The sequence below is a fragment of the Carassius gibelio genome, chromosome B20 (genome assembly GCF_023724105.1).
Source record: "Carassius gibelio isolate Cgi1373 ecotype wild population from Czech Republic chromosome B20, carGib1.2-hapl.c, whole genome shotgun sequence".
In the NCBI taxonomy this organism is placed as follows: Eukaryota; Metazoa; Chordata; class Actinopteri; order Cypriniformes; family Cyprinidae; genus Carassius; species Carassius gibelio.
The window spans coordinates 10121218-10134026 of NC_068415.1; the positions used below are offsets into that span (position 1 = coordinate 10121218).

At 35.9% G+C, this 12809-nt stretch overlaps 1 protein-coding gene across 1 annotated transcript in view; it reads left to right on the forward strand.

The window, feature by feature from the left end:
* Window positions 1-11775, forward strand: part of afg1lb (AFG1 like ATPase b) — a 29017-nt gene extending 17242 nt beyond the window's left edge. Inside the window, exons 8-13 of the mRNA XM_052585606.1 lie at window positions 5155-5237; window positions 6361-6431; window positions 6624-6724; window positions 10583-10723; window positions 10984-11097; window positions 11319-11775. Of these exons, the coding sequence (XP_052441566.1) occupies window positions 5155-5237; window positions 6361-6431; window positions 6624-6724; window positions 10583-10723; window positions 10984-11097; window positions 11319-11447 (639 nt within the window). The 3' untranslated portion in view covers window positions 11448-11775. The remainder of the gene's footprint in view (window positions 1-5154; window positions 5238-6360; window positions 6432-6623; window positions 6725-10582; window positions 10724-10983; window positions 11098-11318) is intronic.
* The last annotated feature ends 1034 nt before the right edge of the window (window positions 11776-12809 follow it).

Sequence of the window (12809 nt, forward strand, 5' to 3'; positions counted from 1 at the left end):
TAAAGTCACCCTCTATTCTGGCCTGTGTTAATCTTGCCTGGTAAGAGTGCTGAATACATCTCGCCCTGTGTTGCACCTCTTAACGTTTGAGCTTCTTTGTTAGGCCATCTGGTTTGGAGGCAACCCAGGATCCCAGTTCAGGGTAACTAGGGTGGGCCTCCTCTCATGCCTGGTCATCCCTAATAATGTGTGACAGACTCACTGGAATGCACTCACTGGCTCTTGACTGTTCTCCTTCTATATATCTTAATCTCTCTTCAGGGTGGTAATGTTTATTTTCCTACAAAATATTATTCAGATTATAACTATTATTAATAGGGCTGTTAGGGCTGAATAATCATGTAAAAATGATTTAAAAACAATATAACATTGAAATATATTTCTATTCAAATTATTTTTTATTATACACTGTTTTTTTTTTTTTCATTTTAAAGAAATTATTCAGCAATGATTCATTAAACTGATCAAAGGTTATAATAATGTTACAAAATGTTTCTATGTCATATAAATAATCTATTTTCTATTCATCAAAGAAAAAATGTTTCATGGTTTCCACAAAAAACCAATAGCAGCACAAATGTTTTCAGCATTAATAATATGATGAAATTTATTGCCATTGCATAAACTAAATATATTAAAAATATATTGAATAAAAAAAAAACTGTTATTTTACCTTCTATTAATATTAATACTGTTTTACTGTATTCCTAAACAAATAACTTGATCATTTAAACAGTGATTTATATTTATGTAAACAGTATATTTTTTTCTAAAGCCAATTGTCTATTCAGTGCTTTTGTCTAATTTAATGTCTTTAATGTAATTTAAGGTCAGAACCTCTTATTGATTTTCAAGTTTTAATTAACTTATGCCTTCCATAGTATCTTTTTTGTTCCTAGTGTTTTCTTTTCTTTTACTTATGAATCTTTTGCTCCAACAGACACATTATCATAAAGGTGTGATGACCTTATTTTGGCTAATTTGCTTTTCTCTGCTGTCCCCCGTGTTCCTCTGGTTATGTTGTCTTGGTCTTATGTGTGTGTGTTTTTCATGGTGAAGGTCTCTGGTGGGTTAGGATGAGTGTATGATGATTGAATGACTTGAAGATGGAGCAAAAATGAAAAGAGGCAATTTATGTTGGATGGCTGCTATTGTTCCACTGACCTTTTGTTATCCTCGTATTTCTAATATATTTTTTTTTTATCTTTGCTTTCCTTCAGATCCATTTTATCATGAAAAATATTTAAACTTTAACAGAAACCTTAAAGTAGTTGAAGAATAGTTGACTAGACAGACTGACTCCACCTTGGTCTGAAAAATTAGAGGCAGTTAATAAAGACAGAGCTATGAGAGACAACATAAACCATTCGTAGAGAGAAGGACAGAGATGTGTATGTCAGTAATGTCACTTTGGCTTTTATTGCTGCTTTTTCGGTCTGTTGTCTAAAATCTTGTTTACACCAAGTCCAAACTATACTGCTAAGTTATCTGAAAATAACAAACCTGAATGGCACTGTTTATTAAATTAAGCAAAACATTAACCATAACTACAATATTTTGGACTTATATAGCGGCCATTGTGAGTCCTCAAAACCAAAACTGCATGAGTGCCATTTGGGACAGGGCCAATAAATGGGCCTTTGAATCATTGGTTCATATGATTAGTTCAAAACTAGGATTCATTCAGAAAGAAAACAATGTTGCAACAGTATTGTGGTGGCTTTATAGCTAAAATGTTAGTTGGCAAAAGTAAGCAAAACCACACAATATTAACTTCTTATCTACTAAACTGTTGTATAAAATAACTTCTGCACTCTTGCTATTTGTGCAGAAATCATGGTAGTCATGTTTTTCCTCTGTCAGAACTTCTGGCTTTGGTGTGAATAAGCCGCAAGACCAACATTTGAGGTGCCTTGACATTCGTTAACAGTCACTCAAAAGATGTTGTTTTGCCAAGTCACCACCAAAATTGGTCAGTCGTGTTTTTAGCAGGTACAGATTAGCAAAGACCGAGGAGCGAGTGATTGTGATGGAGAGGATGAGGGCCATGGCCTGTGGCCTCTGCGGAGGTCTGGGGGGTCTGTGCTTTCAAAGCGAGACAGATGTTCCAAGTGTGATGTTTCTTTAAGAGTCCTGGACAGGGCAAGGAGAGGTTGTGAGAACATTTTGAGTATGTTTTGAGAGTGTTCTGAGTAACTAACAAAGCCGGTTATATGTAAAGGGAATAGATCATTAGGCGTAATTAGTGTGTTCACGTCGTTAACCACCCCCATAGCTCTCTCTCTCTCTTTTTCTCTCTCTCTCTCTTACACACACACACTCACTAGTCACCTAATCTCTCAATACATTCACTCAAGACTCACACACACACACACACCCATAGAGAGAGAGACAAAATCATACAGCGCAGTGGTAAAAACACTTTGATGTAAGAGGAGTCGTCCTGGACTCAAAAGCATAAAGGCAGTGTTTTAAGCTGTCTCTCGTTCTCTTTTTACCCCGCCCCTGCTTCCTCCCCCCCTTTTCTTTTCTCCTACCCACAGAGGCTGTAAGACACACAAAGATGAATGGACTACAACCTTTCCCCCCTGTCCCCCTCTGCCACCTCTCTTTTTCAGTTCACCCACCGCGCACTCCTTAAGCCAGGCTCTGTCAATCCACCCCTCTTCCTCCGAAACAGGAGGGAAAAAAGCATCAAATGTTTTCGGCTGTCAGTAATGAGGTAGTGGACCTCATCAGGGTCCAATCGCCAGCTATCCTTGGCTTTTGTTGGAGCTCAATGGCAACCCTTGCTTTGAAAAACTCAAAGGCAACTTTTTTGAGGAGTAGAGAAGAGATAGAAAGAGAGAGAGAGAGAGCAAGACGGACATAAAGAGAGACAGACTTCATTTTCATTCTAAATGGTTGTGCAGGGAAGTTGTGGGCATCCAGCACATGCACCGATAAGAACTCTTTAAAGTAAACTTTCACTTTAAAATTGATAACAAAATAATACATTTTATTTTTCTAGTAATGACATGCGGCGGACATTACAAGTAATGACATGCGGCGGACATTACAAAAAAAAATATTATTATTATTAAGAAAAAATATTTTATTTTTTAATTAACTTATAATTAATAAAAACTACAATTATTATTATTATTGATGATGATGATAAAGAAGGAAAAATAAATAAGTTTCTATTATTTTGTATGTATTCTTATTTTTTTTATAATGTCTGTAAGGTAATGCAGATGTAAAATTATTCTTCTAATTTTATTTGTATATTTTTATTTTATTTATTTAGCTTTTTTTCAAATCATACAGTATATGTCCATGTGACCTGACACATCATTAAAAATTGTATCTTAAGAAATATACCTTTCTCTCTAAACAGACAAATAAATAAATAAATAGTGTGCTGCTCACCTGAGCTGTCTTTTTTTTTTTTTTCGCTTTTTACTGAGGGATGTATAATCATTTTACAGCTTTTATTAACATTGGGTTGGATTGTCCAGTCCAATAGATTTTAGAGCTAGGATGTGTTGCTGAAGTAGGGGTGGTCTAATTCAGTGGCTAAATCATAAAAAAATAATAAAAGTTGTCAACATGGCTGAAATTGTCCCCTAAACAACAGCCATTAATCTTACTAACAGCAAGTGCTAGTGCTAAATCTAAAATGATATCATTCTAGTTACCATTTTAATTCCATCGAAACGAAGGTTTTAGTTATTTATTAAAAGGTCAGTCAGTTAGAAGATCCTGCACATTTTGAGGTGTCTGGCGGGTCTTGTTGAAGGCTGAGGACACACATCAGATTTGCGTGGCAAAGTGCATTCTGAGTTGAGAAGGGCCGACGATGAAGATCTTCGAGGAGTTATGAGTCCTTAATGAACCCATCAAAGGCCATAATCATGCAATGATCCACAAGAGGACGTGTCTTCAACTGATTATAAAGAACCATGCGCTGGAATCATTACTGATTGTATTTCTTTCCCCCTCTCCCTCCTCACGATTACGCTCCTGCGAGATGGCCCATCAACCGTTAAGATATACAGGCGGAATAGGAAAGTTTTTACAAAAAAAAATAGACAGAATAAGGTGTGCAGAGGAATTACCCGTTCTGGGGAAGCGTGGTTGTCGTGGCCGTGCGCGGCTGTTTACATGGCGGCCCGGTGACAAGGTCGAACGGGGTTGATGAAGTGACACTTTTCCTTTTGTGTTCTTCTGCTCGTGGTTTGTCAGCCTGTCATTACGGCTGATTCAGCCAATTGGCTCGGACGTGGAACTCTGCGCTCGAGAGAGAAAAGTTGACAGCGCTGGAGAATGGGGGGAAGAGGCGAGAGATAGAGGAAGAAGAGGAATAGATCGCTCCTCTCTCGCTCTGTGTGGTGATTGCTAATTATCTTTAGTTCAAGGAGGAGGGTGGCGGAAAATTCACTGATTTCATAATTCGCTGGAGCTGTCATTGAGGACTGATTCAGGCAAAGGCCTATCGCCTAAATACCACATATTATCCACATCCTGTTAAAAATAATCACCCTTCCTTTTCATCACTCATTTTTGTCATCATTTCTCCAGCATTTTGTTCCTTTTTTTTTTCTCATCACAGAGGTTTTACTATGCTCTGGTTCCACAGAGTCCCTCCATAAAAGTGAGCAACTAACATGTTTAACGGTGTTGACAGTACGCATATTTTATTTGACCCTTAACTACATATAATTTTGTTTCACACATGCTATTTTAGCAGTAGAGTAATTTCATGTCACACAATAACAAATGCAAAGATCCCATTATTAACTATACTCGCATTTTGAAAACTGATAAAGTTTATCCCTAAATCTTTTTCTGTTTTATAGATCGTTCGATAGATGGGTGGATGTTAACAGTAAATTAAAATCACTAGAAAAGGTCAAATTTTGGTATTTCTTAATTAATTATATGGCTTATGGATCACAGTATTATTTTGTTATAGGAATTTAAATGTTTTATTTTCCCACATTACATGTGGCATTGCCACCCCCTAGTGGTGAGGTGTGTATTGCAATACAAAATACATTTGGTGGCAATTTGGAAAAACAGAATTACTGTCATTAAAACTTGCTCTTGAAACTCTTCTCTCTTCTTATTTGTAACTATTCTCTTTTACCACATTTCTCCTCTGCTGTACAGGAGCACTGTCACACCGTCAATCTTGACACTGGAATAGATTACCGGACAAGGGAAATGGAAGCAGCAGGAAAACTATACTACATGTAAGACCAACTCTCTCTCTTTGTGAAAGAGTGATGTAGCAACATTTAATTTTTAAGTTTAAGTTTACTTTTTAGAGGTATTTCTTATTTTCCTATTTCTTCATTTTCTTATTTGTTGGGTGTGCAGTACTCAGACCTTTGTGACTTTAAGCAGCAGAACTGCTTTTAATACGATAATAATAAAAAATAACTTGTATCGTTCCTGACAAATTATACATATACGCTACCTTTCAAAAGTGTTTGAAGAAATTAAAACTTTCAAGGGGACATTGAATAAAGAGTCAATCAAAAGTGACAGTAAATACATTTATATAAAGATTTCTTATTTCAAAGAAATTATGTTCTGAACCTTACTATTCATTAAAAAAAAAAAAAAGGTTCCCACAAAAATGTAAGCAGTAAAACTGTTCTTAACATTGATAAAAATAAAAAAACACTAAATGAGCAGATTAGGGTATGAATCCAAACAGCTGTTGAAAATTTTGCTTTTTATTGTATTTCTTTTCTTTTTTTTTATTAAATATATGCAAGCTTAGTGAGCATAAGTATGATTCAAAAATATATCTATAATTCTTACTAACCCTAAACTTTTGCATGGTAGTGTATTTATTACGATTATACATAATATATTTTATGCTTCCTTTACCTAATGAAACTGTTATTTTACCGTACATAAATGTTTCTCATATAAAAATATGGCAGTTGTAATAAATCTTAGTTCTAAAGTGGGAATTTTTTTTTAAAATGTTTCAATTGCCTCTGATCTCAACCACCAACTGAGAAAACCGAACTGATAATAAATGGCAAGGGAAAGAGTTAGGTATCATGAGTGCACATTAATATAAATATACACTCAGCGCCTTTTTCTGACTTATTATAAACCCTTTATCTCAACAGCTGCTCTTTTAGAGGATGTTAATATGCATGAGTTTGTTGACACCTGATTGCTGCTCCCTATTATTCACACTCTCTCAATGTTTGCGTTTTGAATCCAGCATCCTGTTCTATTGAGGCACTGTGAAAATTCAAACACAAGCCTTCAGCGCGCACTGTTTGATGTGACCACTTCAAACCTGGTTAATTTCATATTCAATTATCTTTCTCTTTCACTCGCTTTCCATAGATCAAGTGAGCCTGATGCAGAGAATGCTGTCAATACACTGTTTGAGGGACTGGCGTACAGACAAAATGATGGTAAGCGAGTTAATTTGCCTTTGCATAGATGGGGGTTTTAAGGTTAAGAGAGGATGTTTCTTGACTTAGTGTGTGAGGTTTAATCTTGTAGTGTTGGCTGTTTTTATCTGTAGACCTTATAGTTTCAGTGCTAAAGTGTTCGATCTTTCTATTACAGTCAGTAACTGTATGTCTGCTTCTAACCATTGATAGTAACCAGACCAAGAGTGCTGAACGTGCAAGGAAGAGAAGTAACCCTGAGCAGAACCTGTGGAACCATTGCAGACTGCACCTTCCCAGAGCTGTGTGAGCGAGTGAGTGTGTAGAAAATGACACAAAGTTCTGGTTTGGGATTTGGATTGTGGTGTCTTTTCCAAATGTTTTAGATGTGTGGATATACTGTAGGAGGGAAGTGGTTAAACTGGAAAGGAATAGCATTCTGGCAACTTGAAGAAAGGAATGCTAAAATACTTGGAGCTCATATTTAGTTAGTGCAATCACTCTTATTAAAAGAATAAAAGAATAAATGGAGTAAGCTCATTGCATTTAAGCATTATACTTCCATCTTCCCATGTGGGCAACTTTCAGTTCCAATAAAGTCACAATAAAGATTTTTATGCCACTGGACCTGGAAATTCTATAAGTAGATAGTTCACCTTAAGTTGCTGGTCCCTATTGACTTCCATAGTATGGGGGGGACAATGCTAATTATCCGTTTAAGCGGTATTTGTATATTTATTTGTACATCTGTGTTTTTTATTTATTATTATTATTATTATTGTTTTAAAATGTTATTTTTTATTTTAAGTTTTAATATAAGTTTCAATAAGATTATTAGACTGTTTTGACAGAAGTCTCTTACGCTCACCAAGGCGGCATTTATTTAATCAGAAATGCAGTAAAGATATTTCATTTATATATATATATATATATATATATATATATATATATATATATATATATATATATATATATATATATATATATATATATATATATATATTAGGGGTGTAACGATACGCGTATTCGTATTGAACCGTTCGGTACGACGCTTTCGGTTCGGTACGCGGTACGCATTATGTATACCGAACGGTTCGTTGGAGTAATTAATTATATTTGAAAAAAAAAAAAAAAAAGAGAGAGAGAGAAATATAATGATATGCGTTCAACAAGGTAGCCCAATAACCCAAACAACGTAACAGGCAACGCCCCTGACACTCCCGAAGAAGAAAAAAACACCATCTTATATGTTTATGTTAGGCTACTCAGCAGGCGCTCGCTCACTCAGTACGCGCTGAAGGCTCGTTGCAAAATAGCCAATGCGTTTAACAGACTAGAAATGAGAAGATCCTCCAATAACCAACAGGTCTGGTGTTTGGGTGCACTTTGGATTCCCTTTAAGCTATAATGGTGATGGCAAGAGAGTGGTGGATAAAAAAACAACGGTATGTCGCATCTGCAACATGACAGGGTACACCAGCGGGAATAAAAAAAAAAAAAAAAAAAACACCAGCGGGAATATCTGGGATATATGCGTCAGTACTATCTGGGAAAAGACGAAAAAAAGGAGAAACATGCACGCAGCAAACTATCCCTGCAGCATTTAGACACTATAGCTTACAGGGAATCCAACCCAAACACCAGACCTGTTGGTTATTTTAGGATCTTATATTTCTGGTCTGTTAAAGGCATTCGACATTTTGCAACGAGCCTTCAGCGCGTGCTGAGTGAGCGAGCGCCTTAGGGGCCGTTCACATATCGTGCCTAAAAACGCATGGAAAACGCTAAGCACGTCTTTCTCCTCCTTTCCAAAGCGCTCGGGCAGAAGCGCTCATGAGGCGTCTGTCTTTGCTAAGCAACAATGACGTGCTCTCTCCATGAGACGCGGAAATTTCAGCGAAGGATAAATGGATTTGCAGCTCTAAAAATCGCTTGCAGTAGCGCTGCTACTAAATTTATTTCAAAATTGCAATCCATATACAACTATGATCAGCTGATCCTTCATCTTGGCTGAGCTCTCAACGTTGTTACGGGAAAGGATGAAGCTGATTGGTTAGTTCTTGTCACATGACCCGCGGTGCGCTTGCGGCATTCTGAAAAGTTGAGATGTTTTTACATTTTGCTGTATCTAAAACGTATCGAACCGAACCGAACCGAACCGTGACATCAGTGTATCGTATCGAACCGAACCGTGAATTTTGTAAACCGTTACACCCCTAATATATATATATATATATTATAAACTTCTTTTTCTTATCTTTAACTTCTTTTTTATTTTAAAATATTTTATGCCATTTATTCCTGTGATTGCAAAGCTGGAAATGATTTTGGGAGACAGTACTCCTGTCTATAGTGTCACATGATCCTTCAGAAACCATTGTAATATGCTGATTTGGTGCTCAAGAAGCATTCTTAGTATTAACAATGTTGTCCGTAATATTTTATTCTTTGATAAATAAAACATTTAAAAGAAATTGTAAGTAGAGCATTTGAAATATATTATTGCAACAATCTAAATGTACTTATTGCTGCTATTGATCAATTAAATGCATCGCTGCTGAATAAAAGAATTAATTTATTTTAAAAATAACTTACTCAAACATAAACTCATTTCAACACAGGCAATTATTCTTGGGATAGAAAAGAAATCATGTCTTTGCTCCAGAATCATCACCAGATTTAAAAAATCCACCAAAATCCCAATTTAAGCTTTGCTTACTGCTAAGGATTGCGATTTATTCTCTCTTATGTACCACTCTGCATTTTCCACTTTATCTTCCATGTTCATCTACCACTACCACTGATACTATGTACTGTAATTGCCCATGCCTTCATCCATCCATCCATCTCTCTACACCTTTAATTCATCATTGCAGCCCTGTATATGGCTAGTCTAAGCCAGCTCGTATGTATGTGTGTGTGCTTGTTTATTTATGTAGCCTTGGACTTGGTTTACCAGTATGATGCTCTATTTTATTTTTTTTTTTGTGAAGGAAAGAAAGAATGGGTATGCTGCTCTCTAATGGAGCTGAGGCACTGTCTCTGTGTCCTTCAGTGCTTTTGAGAGTGCTGTTCACTTCAGTGTACTGAGAGTGGGAGCGAGTGTGTGTGTGCGTTTGTGGCTGTGCATGTACATGTGTGGATTTGTCTGAAGAGTCCTCAACTTCTTCGTCTTCATGGTCAGGCTAATGCAGTTGGGACTATGTCAGCATGTGTTAATGTGCCTTTCCACTTAGTTACCACAGAGATTCATGCTGCCTAGAGAAGATACAGAATATAGGATGAAATAGAAGATTAGAGACAAAAATTCAAGAGGGAATAAGCACATGAGATGAGATGGATGGGTAAAAAGGTATGTGCCAAGGCTTCAGACACATCAGTTTCCCTCTCAATCACTGTCATGGTGGAGAGACCCCTGGAGATCAAGCAAATGAATGTGTTTTATATTATATTTCCGAACATAATATACACTGTTCAAAAGTTTGGGGTTGGTAAGATGTTTTTAATGTATTTGAAAGACGTTGCATATGCTCATCAAGGCTGTATTTATTTGATCAAAAATACAGTAAAAATCTTGAAAAACTATTGAACATTTAAAATAACTTATATTTCGTATATATTTAAAATTAAATGTAATCTTGTGATGCAAAGCTGAATTTTCAGCAGCCATGACTCCAGTCATTTTTTTCATGTCCGTGTTGAAAACAGCTGTGCTGCTTAATATTTTTGTAAAAACCATGATACATGATACCATGGACTTTTCTAATGATCTTCTAATAAATAGTAATAAGAACATAATTTATTTTTTTAAAAAAAAGTTTATTTGCAAAAATCTAATACTCTCTAATGTCACTTCTGATAATGCATCCTTCATGCATTCATTTATTTTTACAAATCATAATTTACTCTCCCTCATGTCATTCCATATCTGTATGACTTTCATTCTTCTGTTTTGAATAATGTAAATGTGTTTTTTTACATTTAATTACAATGAATAGAAATAAAAAATTAAGCAAAAGCTCATGAGAATGAGTAAATAAAGATCATTTTAGTTTTTGATGAACTGTTCCTTTAAGCAGAAGAGTTCACTAAATATGATTAAACATCTCTGTTTAATCATTAATATTACCAAATTTTTCAAGTGTGTTGATGTGCTTATCTGTTGTTTGCAGCCATTGGGAGCAGGGGATTATTTAGAAATCGCACGCCAGTTTGACACGGTCATCATACGGAATGTTCCTCACTTTCGAGTAGGAATGAAGGACCAGGCTAGACGCTTCACCACACTCATTGACACCTTTTATGACCAAAAGGTAATGACTCTTCAAAACACACAGTAACTTTGACATCCTTCACACAACTTTTATGACCAAAAGGTAATGACTCTTCAAAACACATACTAACTTTGACATCCTTCAAGCTCACGCAGGCCTTAAACATGTCTATCTGGCGAATCACAAACACTTGTTATTCACATGCAATCCTTAAATACATATGTTTCATAATAATTTGTCATTCTCTGTTAGCATCACCAACATATCGACATGGTTCAATTATGTGTTTAAACTCTCAGGTTAGAGTGGCGATATTGGCTGATGCACCATTACACCGCCTCCTTGATCAGGGACCGATGACTGGAGGGGAAGCAAGAGATCGCCTAATGATAGATGAACTCGGCCTGACCGATGTAATAACACCCTAAAAGTGCCACCTATTTGCATTCCATTATAACTATGATACTATACATAAACTGAGAGCACACATTAACGTTGCATGCATGTAAATATACCTAGTCATGTATAGATAAAATCTCTTTGGTTTATTTTAATGAGCCTTGGTTGAATTTGCTAATTCCTGTAGAAAGACATCTTTGTAATCGTTCATCAGAACTTCATTTATTTTGCTCAGGAGGCCAGTGAGCGGCTGACATTGTTCACAGCAGATGAAGAGGTCTTTGCCTTCCAGAGGACAATATCCCGCCTTACAGAGATGCAGACAGAACAGTACTGGCTAAGTGGGGATCGGAGTCGAGCATGAACCGAAACTCCCTTGCAGCAACCAAATCCTTCTTAATAGAGTCGACAGGAGAGTCTTTATCACTTCCAAAAACATTTGGGATTGTACATTTCCATTAGCAAAAACATCTAAGCCTCATCGTATTACTTTAAAAGCAAGTGGAATTGTCCTTATGCTCACATCACCATTAATATGTAAAACAAAACATCATGGACTTCAGGAGGACAATGCATATGTTGCCAAATAAGATGATTTCTAGCACCCTCTAGTGGATCGTGTGTTCTGTTGTATTTAGTACATTATGTACTTTGAAATACACTCTTACTGTGGGAGAGGAAATATATTTATATTTATGTCTAATGTGAATTTATGCAGTTATGCTTCCTTAAATATCAAAGCATATTTATATAAGTAGTAATAATTGCTATTAAAACCAACGTAATAATTTACATAAAGTAATACTTATAAGTTAAAATCATAAATTATCATGATTTACCAAAGCGTTTTTTGTTTTTTTTTTAATGTGGTGGAAATGGGCTTCCATTCCTAAATTATTAACATGTTTATGATAAACCATTAAACAGGTTGTGGTAATGTTGATGAATATCCACAAACATTTTATTTTATGTTACTTTATTATTTTATTTAACTTGACTTTATTTTACTTTATTTCATTACACTTTATTTTGTTTTGATCAACCATGATTAGCATAACCTCTAAGAACAGTTATTAAACAAATTTCTTTAAAATCATAACATTTAAAGGGGTCTAGTTTCTGTAATGTCTCATTTTGGCCTGAAGGTGGCAGTAGAAGATAGTTCTGCTGCTTATTCACACCCACGTGCTACGTGTTATTGTTTTTACATGACACAAGCAAAGCACACTACAGGCCCCTATCTGTTCCTCCCAGAGAGAACTAGACACCCTCCCCTACAAACAAATCTGCACCCTACAAACGATACATCTATTACCAGAGGCTAAAGAAAAACAAATATAATAAATCCAAGTCCCACAAAAGACCTTGACCCGACACATCATATCTATTGTCAGCTTCCACATGACAATATATTTAATCAACAGTGACATTATCGCAAACGTTGTGTCTCAGGTACTGAGTTTTAGGCATTGACCAGAGCTAGTGTCTACATGGTTATTGTAGAGGTCACCTGCAGACTTTCCATCCATGCAGGGTTAGGAACAAAGGAAAGGAAGACGGAAGGGGGAGGGCTGATTTGAAAAAGATAAGGAGTGAATGGAGGAGCAAACGGTTATCTTTAGTGGCTGAATAAGAAAACAGTCTTCAGTGATACTTGGCCATGTAATAGTAACAAAGAATAGCACCACAAATCGTGAAAATATGTAATATATATATATATATATAT